This window comes from Eupeodes corollae, chromosome 1 (genome assembly GCF_945859685.1).
Source record: "Eupeodes corollae chromosome 1, idEupCoro1.1, whole genome shotgun sequence".
In the NCBI taxonomy this organism is placed as follows: Eukaryota; Metazoa; Arthropoda; class Insecta; order Diptera; family Syrphidae; genus Eupeodes; species Eupeodes corollae.
In genome coordinates, this window is record NC_079147.1 from 74,206,883 (window position 1) to 74,222,542 (window position 15,660).

Below are 15,660 nucleotides of genomic sequence, written 5' to 3' on the forward strand. Positions count from 1 at the left end.
AGCAAAAGAATAAAATAGAACTATGACAATATTTCGTTGAAGTGCTTATTATATCTTTTGTTTCGTGCGTGTTTTAATATTTACAAAATGAAGTTACACAAAAATTATATACAAATTCCGCCTTAATAGTCCTCTTCTCCTCCCCGATCCAGAGTAAATCGAAATTGAATTAATACCAGAAGATATATTGTTATAGTTGAAATCGACTACAAATAGATTGAAAACATTTTATTAATTTATTAATTCAACATTGATACCCAAAAATCCAAATACTTACAGAGGTCAATAGTTCTCTGTTAACATTGACATAACCCTTCAAACTTACAATAGCCGGATTCATTTCAATGGCAAGTATGAATAAATCAATTTCCTTTTGAGCTTGGGCATCGACATTTCTCAAGTCAACTGACAACAATGTCTCTTGGACACCTTTCGACACGACCAAAGTTGCATTGTGGGAACAATCGCAGAAAATAAATAATAATCCAGAACAATAGATTGCATCAACTATGAAGCCCATTTCTTTGTAAGAGATGCTAAAAATATTAGTTTTGTCGATGATTTCAGCAAAGGCTGCATAAACGGCTATGGCGATATTTACAAATCTACAAAATCAAATAAATTATAAACTTTTAAGAAGTGATATAGTAATTGTTTGTATTAGGATTTAGGGTTTCTAGTATAATAATTTGAATTAAAAATTAATTTCGATAAAAATTTGTACAAACAGATCTTACAGAAAAATGCAATAGGTGGAATATGTTCTTGCATACGCGTTTCCTAACGACTGCAAAAGCTCACTCAAGTTAAGCCAGAGAAAACGATATTGGGATATAATTGAAGCATGACATTCTCTGGAGACATCCTGCAAGAATTTTAATATTTCTACATGATTAAAGAAAACAAATTAGAATAATAAAAATCTGAAATTTTTATAATATGAAGTTGAACTTCATTGGCCACCACATTTGATCCAAATCCAAACTTCATCACACAATAAAAAATAAATTAAGTATTAAAAAAATACTGTACATATTTCCATCAATATGTAAAATTTAATTGAATAATAAGATTAGAAATTTTGAATTTCTTTGGTGCTATTTGTCTTGTGTTGCTAACATTACTCCCAAATTCGATGATCAGGAAGTTAGGTAGCCCGGCCCGTTTTAATACCAAAAACAAATTTAAATTATAAATAAGACAAATAAAGTATGATGGGTTAGAAGACAGACCTCTAGGTGGGTCATCGGTTGAGCCATTTCGATACGATCTGAAAGGAAATCAGTTGTTTGATTTTCATTTCGGAAGTCACGTTAAGATTGTCAACTTATCAAGTCAAAACATTTTCGGAGGAAGTAAATTATCATCTTCTTTTCCTGTTGATCAAGCGAATTCGTCAATGCGTTTATATCCCCCAATGCTAAAATGATTCATTCAACATAGGCGACGAAAGCCAACAGTCCCATCTTCATGACATAGACAAGGTAAAGATAGCTATATGTATATCTCAGCTGAAGTCTAACAACGCGCGCCGCTTGGGCAGATGGCTTGAATGCCGAGCTCTTCAAAGCAGCTAGACATAATTTGGTAAGATGTGCCAATATATATATTAGGGTGCTTCATTTCCGGAAATAATTTTTTTTTTCTCGGTGCTCAAGCAAAATATTAATTTACTTATCTTAATACATAAAAATCCAGTGTCATATGTATGTTCCCAGTGAACTCTTCACCAAGTCAACCGATTTTGATGAAAGTTGGCATTTTATGTGTAATTTGGTCTAACTTAAGATATAGGATAGTTTATATTTCGAGTAATGGTCTAAATTGTTTACATATATGTTGCAAATGAAAAATACTTTATATAAAATCTACTGAAATATATTTTGACTTTGAAATACAATTTTTATTATTCTGTTTTTGTTCTTCAAGGAGACGAATATTTCACTGATCAATATTTTTAAACAGGGTTATCTTGACTGCAAAATTGTATATTTTTTTTTATTTTGATTGAATTTTAACTAACAATCCCTATTCTCAGCACAATGCCAATAAAAAAATCTAAGCTCCACAATGCCCGTAGCAAAAAAGCTCGACATCGACATCTTGAAAGAGCACAAGAATCAGTTGAGCAAAGAGAAGAAAGAAATGCAGCTCGAAGAATCCATATAGCAGATATTCGTGCACATGAATCAATGCAACAGCATGATAATCATCTAGAATACTATTTATCAAGAACAAGAACGGCACGTGAACAACACATAGATTTATTTAGACAACGAAACCGAGAAAGTCAACGGACCAGCCGTGCATTAACACGAGAATCAATCATTTGTCTGGCGTTTAATTATGCACCAAACATTAATTACTCAGCTGATCCCAAAGTTACCATCGGTGAGATGGACAAAATATGCCAAGCGTTAAAATTTCGCAATGAAATACCTGGCATGTGTTGTGCATCCGGAAAAGTTGTATTGCCATTACTTCCTACTCCACGTGAACCCTTAAAATCACTACTTTCTGACATTTCAAATGATTCAAAATTATTTTTGCGTAAGACACAAAAGTTTAATTCGTGCTTTCAAATGACACCATTTGGAGCATCTAAAATTTGCGATCTCTCATCTAATGGTCGTAATTTTGAAACAACATTTAAAATATAAGGCCAAGTGTACCATAAAATTGGATCATTGATGCCAATGCCAAATGAAGATCTAAAATTTTTCCAAATCTACTTCATGGGCAGTTGTGAAGAACGTGTGACAACTCAATGCCAGTATTATTTTATTGAGCAATTGTAGTATTGTTGGAAATATTTTTAGAGAACCGTAATCATCTGGTTCAACTGTTCAAAAGAGTATCACCACAATTGAAAAATGACAATAATTATCAAATTGTCATCAAAGCTGACAAAGTACCATCAGGAGAGCACGCTGGCAGATTCAATGCGCCAACCGTAGATGAAGTCAAAACATAAATAAAAATGACGAAATAGCACGATACCAAATGGGCAGATACATTAGCAGCAACGAAGCTATCTGTTTCTTAGCTTCTTAGTTTTCCCATACACCACAGAGAACCATCTATCCAACATCTTGCAGTGCATCTTGAAAATGGTCAAAGTGTATATTTCACTGAAGAGAATCTTTTTCAAAGAGCATTTGAACCACCAAAAACGACGTTAACTGGATTTTTCTCACTTTGTCAAAAAACTGATGCCTTTGGCCAATTCGCAAGAACATTATTGTATACCGATATTCCATGCTATTTTACATGGAACATGTCAACTAAAAAATGGGAGCCACGTAAAAAAGGAGAACCATATCCTTCTATAGCAGGTATATTTAAAGCTAAGACACTGGGGCGACATTATACAGTACATCCAAAACAACGTGAATGCTTCTTTTTGCGTTTGTTGTTGGTTAATGTTCCTCGACCAATCTCTTTCCAATTTTTACGAAAAGTTAATGTTCGAGTGTTCAGTACGTATCAAGATGCATGTCGTGAGTTCCAACTTTTAGAAGATGACAATCATTGGGATCTGACACTTGCTGATGCAGCTTTAACGTCCTCGCCAAGTTGTATTCGTCAACTATTTGTCATCATCTTGACGACATGTTTTCCAACACATCATCTATACTGTGGGAAAAATATAAAACCACATGACTGATGAATGTTTGGGATGAGTGTGCCATGGCTCATAAACATTCACTCGAAGCATAAAATAGAACTTTGCAGGATTTAAACAGTAATGACAGACTTTTTTATGGAGCTATGCTACTATTATCTGGTGATTTTCGGCAAACATTGCCAGTGATTCCTCGCTCTACTTTAGCTGATGAAATCAATGCATGTTTAAAGCAATAATTTTTATGGAGAAACGTCGAAACACTAAGGTTAACAAAAAACATGCGAGTACAACACCAAAATGATATGACAGCACGAGTATTTTCTCAGCAACTATTAGATATTAGAAACGGTGAAGTGGAATTTAAACAAGATACCCAAAAGATTGCCAGACAATTTCTGTACTGTTGTTGAAACTAAAAATTATCTGATCGAGAGTGTCTTCCCAGATATAATAAATAACTATATAAATCACAATTGGCTCAGTAATCGTGCTATTTTGGCAGCAAAAAATGTTGATGTAGATCTAATTAACTACCAGATACAACAATTATTACCAGGCAATATAATGTCGTTTAAGTCAATCGACGCTACTGTCGATGAAGACGAGGCAGTGAATTTTCCAATTGAATTTTTGAATTCTTTAGACATATCAGGAATGCCACCACATAATCTTCGGTTAAAAATTGGATCATCGATTATTCTTCTGCGTAATTTGAACCCCTCCAAACCATGCAACGGTACACGTTTGGTAATCAAAAAAATCACCGGAAATATTCTCTAGGCAATTTTTTTGGCAGGAAAATTTAAAGGAGAAATCGTTCTGTTACCACGCATTCCAATGATACCGTCAGATTCTCCAAAACATTTCAAAAGACTGCAATTTCCTATCCGTTTAGCTTTCGCAAAGACTATTAACAAATCACAAGGACAAAAAATGTCTATTTGCGGCTTAGACTTAGAGAATCCATGTTTCTCTCATGGGCAATTATACGTGGCCTGTTCACGTGTAAGGAGACCATCGAGTTTATTTGTGTTGACAAAAGACAGGCTGACCAAAAATATTGTTCATCGATTGGCACTTCAGTAAACTTTAACTGTGATTTTATTTAATTTATGTTAATCATAGTATTTATTAATAAAATAAAATTAAAGATGTTATGTAAATTAGTGTTCAATTTTCTCTATTAAGTCCTTCCTTAATTACTCAGTCACAACAACGCGTGGTCGGGTCTGCTAGTAGAAAATAAAATTCTCACCAAAGTAGAGCTGTTAATATCAATTTTAAGTATTTACAATTTAAAATTGAAGTTTTCCCATGTAAAATGCATTTACAAAAAATGCTTTTTTTTAAAGTGCTCACGCATCCTTTCAACCGGTTTTTCACGCTCTTTAAAATTGCTTTTATGGTTTTTTGTGTAACTTGCACTGGTTTGCCAGTAGGAGTCATCAAAGTTCAATTTTTTGTGGTATAGTAATGGGCCATATCTCGAACTAGATTTAATTTCTCCCTTTAGCCCAACATATCCGCAGTCCTCATCAATATTGGACTATACAGTGTCTTAGTGTCTTAGTAAAATAATAAAAGAGAGAGTAAAACATGACCTTGAACTCGTCTGAACAAAATTAGACCTTCTCCCCATGCTTTCAAGGAAATTGATAAAATTACAGGAAGAAAAGTCTTTGGGTCAGATATTGTCAAGGATGTTTTGAATTTCGATGGAATGGAACTGGTTGATATTGAAGCTAAACTTAGCGCATTCAGGGTCATGTACGCTAATGTTTTTGCAGACCGAACGCCGTCTTTTGATGTTAATTTAAATAATGAAGTATTTACAAAAGTAGATGAATTTTGTAACACTCATTTAGAAAACCCTTTAACGCTATTCACACCATCAAACACAGCATGTAACCAAGTTTCCTTACCTTTCACTACATATTAAAAAGTCAATACATTTAGAATGAATTTGAATAACAAAAAGTCATTTGGTCTTGACAAAATTTCAAACTATGTATTAAGGAAATTTCCGATTTCCCTTGGTCTCACGTTAACTTGTCTCTTTAATCATTGTATAAACATCGGATACTTTCCAACTGCATGGAAACATTCCAAAATTATGCCTATAGCTAAAAAAAATAACGCCAAAAATATAAAAGATTTTCGACCAATATCTCTTCCCTCCAACATAGGAAAACCCAATTTGGGTTTAAGAAAAATCACTCAACGGAGCTTTGCCTTTTAGTGCTTAATGATAAAATTATTCACAATCTGAGACAAAAAAAATGCACAATTGTCCTGGATATTGATTTAGAGGCAGCATTTCACTCTATTTGGCATAAAGGTCTTATCTTTAAGTTAATAAGATTGAACTGTCCTAAGTACCTCATTAGATAATCACCAGTTTTCTTAATTCAAGAACCGCGTCGATTGTCATTGGATCGGAGTTTTCAGATCCTTTCCCAGTACTCTTAGGAGTTGCTCAAGGAACATTACTTGGACCAAAACTATTTAATGTATTTTTATATGACATGCGTTTTTGCAATTCTGAATCCGAGCCTGAAGCACTTCTGTACGCAGACGACACAAAACTTTTTGCTGCTGCTGTAAGGCCAAACAATGCACTAGAAAAATTACAAAGTGCTTTACCTAGTTTACTCTCATATTTTAAATCTTGTACCGAAGGGTACCGAAAGGCTGTTAAAGAAAGCAAGGAGTTATCCTTGCGTATTGACGATAAGATAGTTCCATAAAAAAGACCTAATAAAAATGGTTTTCTAACTATGTAGTCCGGTCAAATTAGACCAAAAAATCAGTAAACCCACGACAAATTCAGGGGAAGCTGAAAATTCTTAAAATTGTTTAAATTATAATTATAAACATTGTCTTAAAAGTCCCAACCGATCCCATGTAAGGAAAAAATTTTAGCGGGGTAATAAGGTCCAAAAAATGAGTTTTTCGCGATTTTCTTGAAAACGGTAAGTTTTATCGCAAAATTACCCCAGACATAATTTGTAGATCAGGGAATTTCCTATAAAAAAGGTCTCAATAATTTTTTCCCTAAAAGCCACCGCTTCTGAGATATAACGATGCAAAAAATTGCGAGCGTCATAATATGCCTAAGTACCTCACCCATATACTTTCTGTAGCTGTAATGTAAGTAAGAATATGTTTCTGTCGGTGATTTTAAGTTACATTTAAAATATAAAATACTCATGAGTATTATTCCGAGAATATCTATATATATATATTTATTATTTATTTATTTTTATATTTACTGCACCGTGTTGTTTGGGATACTGAAGAAACATTCAGTGTTATTTTTGATAAGTACGTTCAGTATGTACGTCGACATTTTGGTCCCAGAGCTACTGTCGTATTTGATGGCTATAATGATTGCACGACAAATATTAAAGCAGCAGAAGAGCGTCGTCGAACTTTGGCAACATCTTCATCTTCCGACATTTTATTTGATGAATTTATGACAGTTCCTACTAGTCAACAGAAATTTTTGGCAAATACTCACAACAAGTCTCGATTTATTTCAATGTTAAAAGAAAAGTTTACTGCTGAGAATATACTGGTTAAACAAGCTCATAACGACGCCGATGTACTGATTATCGAAACAGCAATAGAACAAGTTAACATGACAAATATAACGATTGTTGTGGGTGAAGATGTAGATTTACTCGTGTTACTCACTGCTCGAAGTCCAGCTGAAAAAACTATTTTCTTCTTAAAACCAGGAAAATCTCAAAATCAATCAGAGTTTTATTCATCAAAAAGTTTGTCGACTTTTGCAAAGTGTCGAAATCACATACTATTTTTACACGCCATAACTGACTGTGATACGACATCTGCATTTTACAGGAGGGGTAAAACAACTGTATTCAAAATGTTTGAAAAGCAAGACTTACTTGCAACTGCTGAAGTTTTAAAAAAATGTAATTCAACTCCAGAAGAAGTTATTACCAACGGAATTCACTTTCTTCTTCGTATGTACGGAGCTCCTAAAAAAACTACCTGCTTAGACAAGTTTCGATATGCATCTTTTGTCAAAAATACTCGAAATAAGAAACAAGTACAATTAGCTTGTCTTCCTCCAACCTCAGTCTCTGCTCATCAACATCTTCTTCGGGTATACTACCAAGTTCAAGTGTGGCTTGGTTATCAACTAAACCCAACAGATTGGGGTTGGAAGTTGGTCGATAATATATTAGAACCAATTCAGACTTTGCTTCAACCTGCGCCGGAAAAATTGCTCAACACTATCTTTTGTAACTGTAAAAAAGGATGCAATGCTAAATGTGGTTGCAAAAAAGTTGGGCTGTTTTGTTCTCTGGCTTGTACGAATTGTCAAGGCCAGTCTTGTTCTAATGTAGAATCACCAACAACAGAGGATTCATTCAAGGGCGGATCCAGACTTTTCATCAGGGGGGGGTCACACACTTTAATGAGTTTTTACTCACCGCCTAAAAATGTTCTCTAATGTTTTGTAAAGGATGCTAACAAAATTAAATAATTGCTAAAATGACAACTTTAGCTATCAAATTATTTAGAAAGCATTCCAAGATTCGAACAGTTGTCTAAATATGCCATATTTAAGAGCTAAAATACAATAGCTTAGAGGGTTTTTGGTGCATTTCGCGCCGAAATGTAGGAAACTGTTTTGAAACGTTGCTTTATTCCAAAAACAATACACACTTTTCTTGTTTTAATTTCTATTAATGCCAAGAACGCTGCAAAAATTTAAAAATCCAGAAAATGAGAGAAAATCTGAATGTAAAAATGGCGGGCATTTTTTGACGTAGTTTTTTCGAACTTAATTTGCGGGAATCTCTTATTACTATCGTTATCAATCTGCTTATTTGGATCTTATAAAGGCGTTAACAAAACTTAAAAATTGTAGAAAAAAAAGGTTTGGTTGTATTTAAGAACATAATTTATCTAAAAAAATTAAATTAAAAAAAAATAAGGTAGGTGAACAAATAAGTTGGGAAGAAAAGTTTTGTAGCTCTCACAAATTACACGTTTCAAAGCTTTTATATCAATAGATATGAAACGTTTACTATGTTTTTCAGTTAGCCATTAGTTTAACAAAAGTGTCACTTGATTTTTTGGGACATTTGTATTATTGAAATTCATGTTTGAATCTCAGTTCTAGAGCATCCAAAGCAAATTCACTTCAAAAAGTAGATTTTATTTATTATTTTTTAAGATCTTTTGTATTCAACAGAAAACCAGTCTTGAAAGAAATGAAATGCACGACTGGGTCGCAAGAACTTGATAATTTCTTCCAAAAAGTCTGTTTAAAAATAGATTTAAAAATGTACATACCTTCAAAATAAGTTCTTCTCAATAATTTAAATACCATTTTATTTGTCAAAAAATCTAGATTAACCTATTTTTTCGAAAATCATTATAAATTTTGTCTTAAAAATATTTTTGGCACTAAATAAAGAGCTTATAAATATATGGACATTTTACATTTAAATTTCGTAAAAAAATGTTGTCCCCTTTCTGAGATATCAAGTTTTGTAAACAAAATTAGTATTTTATTAAAAATAAAAAAAATACATTTTTGATCATAAAAAATCATCATCAATTTGATCATTGACAAGAGCTTGCACAGAAAAAGAAGAATTTTGAAATCGTTCCATTAGTTCTTGAGAAATCTTAAAAACAAAATGAAGTTTTTTTTTGAGGGGTACCCTTCTGGAGCAAAACGAAAACATGTTTTTGTTGTAGAAAGAAGCCAAATTAAGAACAGAAAATTTTGAGAAAGTTTTAGAAAATTCACATGTTTGAACCAAAAAAATGTATGTGGGGACTGCTGTTATTTTTTGTATTAATGAAATGATAAAAACTCCCTACACTAATCAGCTGAAAATCTTAATTTCAATCAGAACTTGTTTGGACTGTAGGGGCCAGGAAAGACAGACAGACGGAAGGAATTAGACACTTTTTTCGACTTCTCTACCGCCGTAATGTCATATTTGATTAAAAACTCTAGTTTGAAATTGTTTACTAATGCAAAACTTGCTATATAGTTCCTATATGTCGCAAGTAAAAATCACTTCAATGTTCACTATTAATGTGTGTCAAAAAAATGTAATTATAAAATTGAAGGCTAGTTTAAGGAATTCAAAGGCAACTTATTATAAAATTGATGATCTCTTATTCAAGGTTTCTTCTTAAGAACTGGAATATTTGCTCTTTTTCTTAGAAACATTTTTTATGAAAATAATTTAAAGCATGACTTAAGTTTTTTCAAGTTCTAAATTGAGCGAAAATACAAATTTGAGTTGTTTTTGATAGCAAACCACTTTTTGGTGAATGTCGTTAAATTACTACCAAATCTTTAAATGAAATCCTTATCTATACAACTTACCTGTTTAAGCTTTTTGGCTCATATGACCCCTCCCTGGATCAATTGCTCAAAAGTTGATGAATTTGTGCCGTGTTTTTGGAATAGGGCTGAATATCCTATTCATATTTTAGCAACAAAGTTTAGGGAAGTAAAATACAAATGTTGTTTTCATATACAAAAAAAATAAATAATTCAAAATATAATGGGGGTCATATCCATTAACGCAATACGATTAGTTTTGAATTGAAGGGAATTCTTACGAAAAAGTAAACATATTATCTCCCAGGGGGGGTCATGACCCCCACGACCCCCCCCCCCCCCCCCGTGGATCCGCCATTGGATTCATTTAATACTGACGAAGAAACATGTGATGCTTCACTTTTAACACAATTCACCTATAGTCAGGATGAAGAAGAAGAAGAAGAAGAAGAAGAAGAAGAAGAAGAAGAAGAAGAAGAAGAAGAAGAAGAAGAAGAAGTGATTGACGATTCCGAATCCGACGAATAAACTATTAATTTCTAAATCTAATCACAACAGACCCGTGGAATAGGCCTATTGGGGAAACCACGTTAAAAAAAACGCGCTAAGTACACTACCTCACAGGTGGCGTGGAAACGTGTGCGTTTATGACGCTTGCAATTTTTTGCATCGTTATATATCAGAAGCGGTGGCTTTTAGGGAAAAAATTATTGATACCTTTTTTATAGGAAATTCCCTGATCTACAAATTATGTCTGGGGTAATTTTGCGATAAAACTTACCGTTTTCAAGAAAATCGCGAAAAACTCATTTTTTGGACCTTATTACCCCGCTAAAATTTTTTCCTTACATGGGATCGGTTGGGACTTTTAAGACAATGTTTATAATTATAATTTAAACAATTTTAAGAATTTTCAGCTTCCCCTGAATTTGTCGTGGGTCAAATGTCTAAATTGACCGGACTAATGTATAATTTAACAGAAGTCAAACCTTTAATGATTTAAATGACAACATTATTAGAAACCAGATTAGAATCTTGTATAAATCATCCAAATCCACTTATCAAATGATTATGGGACAAAAATATTACTAATGAAAGCTCATACTTCGAGTATTATCAATCTCCATTCGATCTTTTGCATAATAGATCCCGAAATTTAATAGAACCTCAGTTGAATGATTTACTTACTTTACCTTCTTATGAGAAAGCCACATTGAACGTTCTTCGAGGATAAAGATAGTTTGGCATAGTAGCAATGAACACTCCTATAAAGCAAATTTAGATGAGGTCCTACAAAATCATGAAGTTGCGAATTTCAACGATCTATAGGAAATAATTAAGCAAGCAAATCCTTTCAGCAGGTTGAAGAAAAAACGCATAGCATTCATGGAGCGATGGTTTCATGAAAGTTGTAAAAAAGCAAGAGATGTGTCCTATGCCTGGCTAAAACTATTCCGTAAAGGCAGTACCAGGTTTGCTAAGGAATCGTATTTAAAAGCTAATCAGAGATTTAAAAACCTATGTAAAGAAAGAAAGAAACAATTTTTTGAATCTGAGGCGCTTAAACACACTCTCGCTATGAACTCTTCAGAGTTTTGGACCTTAGCTCGCAATTTAAATGGCACTAAATATATTATTGACATCAGCTTAAGCCCGCAAGTTTTGCAGAACCATTTCCAGCAACTTTTAAACCCAACATCAAACGAGATATTTAAGTACCATTACGCCCCACTTAACTTTCAAGAGCCTATTTTAGATTCACCTATCACTATTCAAGAAGTTTCTTCTATCGTCAATGGACTCAAGGATGGCAAAGCAGCTGGATCGGATAGGATACCCGTAGAATTTTACAAGTACGGATCGAATAACCTCATTCAGACGCAAACCGGCCTAATTAACAGTGTCATGGAAAATGGTGTAATACCTGAACAGTTTAAGGAAGCTTTAGTGTTCCCCATTTACAAGAAAGGTTGTGCAATTAATCCTGCTAACTACAGAGGTATTTCCTTTCTAAATGCCTCCTATAAAATGTTCACTTCAGTACTTCAGAATCGGCTCAAAATGTGGATTTCATCAAAAAATCTCTTTAATGAATTTCAGGCGGGCTTCAGATCGGGCTAGTCTACTATTGATCACATTTTCGTGTTCAAAAGTATTGCTGACTCATACCTTGCAAGAAGTAAAAAGTTGTATATCGTCTTCGTGGATTTTAGAGCAGCGTTCGACCGGGATGCCCTAATGTACAAGCTGTACGGGCTTGGAATGTCCTTAAAATTTGGTCAACTCATTCAAAATATCTATCGAGATACGAAATCGTCATTATGGAATGGTGCTAAATGATCAGAGTGGTTTGCAACCAAAACAGGAGTCAGACAAACGCGTGGCCGGGTTAGCTAGTAAGAAATAAATAGATTGATTTAAAAAGCGTCTGAAGAAAAACATATGACATAAAGATATAAATTGCAATGTTAAAAAAAAAAAAACAAATATTTCCCGGACAAAATTCAGATATCGAAATTATTTAAAATTGGCTAAGAAGAAAAAAGTAACTCTTTCAGAAAATTTTTTTAAGGTTTTGGAAGACATTTTTATTTTTGTGCGTATTCTTTATCGTTCATACTTTAAAATAGTGCTAATCATATTTTTTATTTAACGTGATTTTATACTTCAGTTAAAAACAATTTTTAATAAGCATTCTAAATCATTTTTTAATAAATATTTTAAATAATCTTTTTTAATTGATTCATTGATTGAAAAGGCATTATCTCTGAATATATTGTTAATTAATCAGAAGTTGTTATATCATACGACACCTTTTTTATTTTATGCACTTTAATTCATACTTTTAGAGAATTATAAAATTTCCACTTACTGTGTAATTAATTTAAACCACAACACTTACTTAACAATTGTCTTTCTTTTCATCAACCACTTACCGCTTTAAAGCACTTTGCTAGTGCATGTGATGCTGTTTTAATAGCTCTTGAATTAATATACCACAAAGCACAATTCATATTAAGCATCGTGATAATATGATAATAAGCTATCGTATGCCAAAGCGGATATCCTGTTTAATAAGAAAACACATTATTTTTAAACACAGAAAATACATTTAACTTATAGACTCACCATCTAGAAAAATACTTAGCAGCCACAAAAACAACATTGCGCATAACAAACATCCAACTGATATAATGTAGATTGTAATTTTTAAATTTGGAAATTGCAAAGATGTCCCCGTGATTTTATAAAATCGGAGCTATAACACGGATATTTAAAGTTTTGATTTTAAGTCAATTACTTATTCTTACCTGAAATGTTCCCCATGATGTTTTGTATTTAGCGACTTGAGAAGCAACTCCCCAGCCAACAAATGGAATCCAAAAATGTGGAATTAAATAAATTACGAATAAAATGGCATAAATATATTCGTCGAAATCTTTGGTTGTTATCAAAATCTGAACTCGTTCTTGTCCAATGAACAGCACGACAATGGTCATAAGGCACCAAAACAATATGGCATACATTGTTGCTCCCGACCTCCACGAGAAAGATATCCGTCCCGGTTCTGATCTTAGGACTGGCATAACAGCCAATACTCGAAACAAGGTCAGAAGCAACTTGTGATCTCTGTAGAACTGAAGATTTGCACTTAAATTAGAAAAATGAAGACTTAACAAGTTGAACAGTTCTATACTTGATCGTGAATCTCAACATGGTCTCCATTGGCCGATTTGAGTTTTGCTCGTTCCGAACGTTTTTGTTCCCTTTTTCGAGCTGCATCGTTTAAAGTTAAAAGCTTGTTGGCATCGGGTTTTCCAACTTTGTGTAGAGTTTGAAGATCGTTTCTAAGAAGCGAATAACTAAGAACTTCTTCAAATTCTTCATCTTCGATTCGTATCATTTCCTTTAAACAAAAATGTGAATTGCTCTTTTGATTAGTCGTGTTAAAAAATATTCAAACTAAAACATCGTCCTTGTTTGGTGGCCCTTTTATTGTCACAATGCAGGGTAATTAAAAATGCATTAATTATAGCTGTAGAAAGTTTACTATATAGAGTAACTTTGTAAAGGTTCTAAATGATGCATGCAAAGACTTCTATGCACAGCAGTTTTAAAATGTCTTGACTATTTGTAAAATGATACTGAAAAAAAACAAAGTTTACACGTTAACATAAACAAAACTTTAATATGTGGCCTTAGCTAACCATACATACGTTATAGTGACATGAAAATATTGTAACCCTTTTTAGTTTTCAAATCAATATACAATTTTGGCATAGTTTAGTTCTATTCTCTAAATCGTATGCTTAATTTACTTTGTATGCTAAATGCAAACAAAATAATATCAACTTTATTTTGTTAGTTTTGTCGTATATCAATTATCAACAACTACTTAAATAACCAAGATTTTGAAACAAAGGAAATAACGGGTGTTAAAAAACACAGTCTAAAAAGACTTGCATTTTTCAAATTGGTAATACTCTTTTCAGAGTTGTTTTTTTGACTGCTGGCACTTGGTTTATGCTCACTTTGGTTTGTCATTTCATCATAAGTAGAATAATTCCTGAACAGCGGTTGCAAATCGTGCATATTTATTACCAAAATAATGGTAATAATCTGCCCTACCGGCGAAGCCGAACTTTCTCATCAACACATCCTTCGTCGGAAACTCAATTTCGGTTCGAGATATGTGGCTTTCATCGGAAGAACTTTTAAAGAATTTCGACTACGCGTTGGGATGGATATAAATTTCAAACGGCAATATGCTAATTTACTGATATAGTGATATTATGTATTTTCGATACTTTGTAATTTAAACCATACAAAATCGGTGATATAGTGTAATTTACTGTATCAAATAAAGTCCCCACCACAGTAAAACAAATTTAAACACAATATTATTTATTTATTTGGCAAACTTAATAAAAGCAATAATAATTCTAATTGGATAGAATAGGAGTATTTTTGGACGCCGAATCCAATGAGCTAAGGGACCGAAATAAAACAAAATTGGATATAATTGATAAACGTACGTAATTCGTACGAAATCGAAGAAAATTCCGCTTCCACGGTAACCTAGATAGGGCCGAATGACTTCTTGAAAGAAAATATTACGCCTGAGATTGCTGTAAAAGTGAGCCTCTCAGCTGAAGTAGCGGCGACTACTTGCCTAAAATCATTGTTATAGCTTAATGGGTTATAACAAAGTTACATTCTTGACCATAAAATTGAATTATATGTGTTTTATTTCTTCTTGAAAACAGCACGTCTAAAAAATACCTTTATATCAAATTTAAACATTTTTAACTTCCCATAGGAAATTATTGTAATGGGTCCGATTTGTCAAATTGAAAATTTTGACATTTCTCGACGTTTCAAGGTCCCTAGAGTCGAAATAAAAGATTTTTGGAAAGATGTCTGTGCGTGCGTGTGTACGTACGTTTGTACGTCCGTACGTCCGTACGTTCGCGAGGTTTTTCTCGTCGTCCATAGCTCAAGAACCAAAAGAGATATCGACTTCAAATAAATTTTGTTATACAGATAATAAGGCAGAAAGATGCAGAAAGGGCTCTCAAGAAAATTGCGTGGGTGGTTTTTTTCACCATAGCAGTTTGAAAAAAAGGTGAAAATTTTGGTTATCCCTAAATATCTTACGAACCAAAAACGCTAGAGGCTTGAATTAAAT

At 33.1% G+C, this 15,660-nt stretch overlaps 1 protein-coding gene across 1 annotated transcript; it reads right to left on the minus strand.

Moving 5' to 3' along the window:
- Positions 1 to 31: 31 nt before the first annotated feature.
- On the minus strand, positions 32 to 13,935 carry LOC129941892 (gustatory and odorant receptor 22-like). The gene is made up of 7 exons (XM_056050661.1): positions 13,669 to 13,935; positions 13,283 to 13,609; positions 13,101 to 13,230; positions 12,908 to 13,038; positions 738 to 865; positions 278 to 605; positions 32 to 206 (listed from the first exon to the last, which is right to left on the minus strand). The coding sequence occupies exons 1-7, from the start codon at positions 13,873 to 13,875 to the stop codon at positions 123 to 125; spliced, it is 1,335 nt and encodes a 444-aa protein (XP_055906636.1). The 5' UTR covers positions 13,876 to 13,935; the 3' UTR covers positions 32 to 122.
- Positions 13,936 to 15,660: the final 1,725 nt, after the last annotated feature.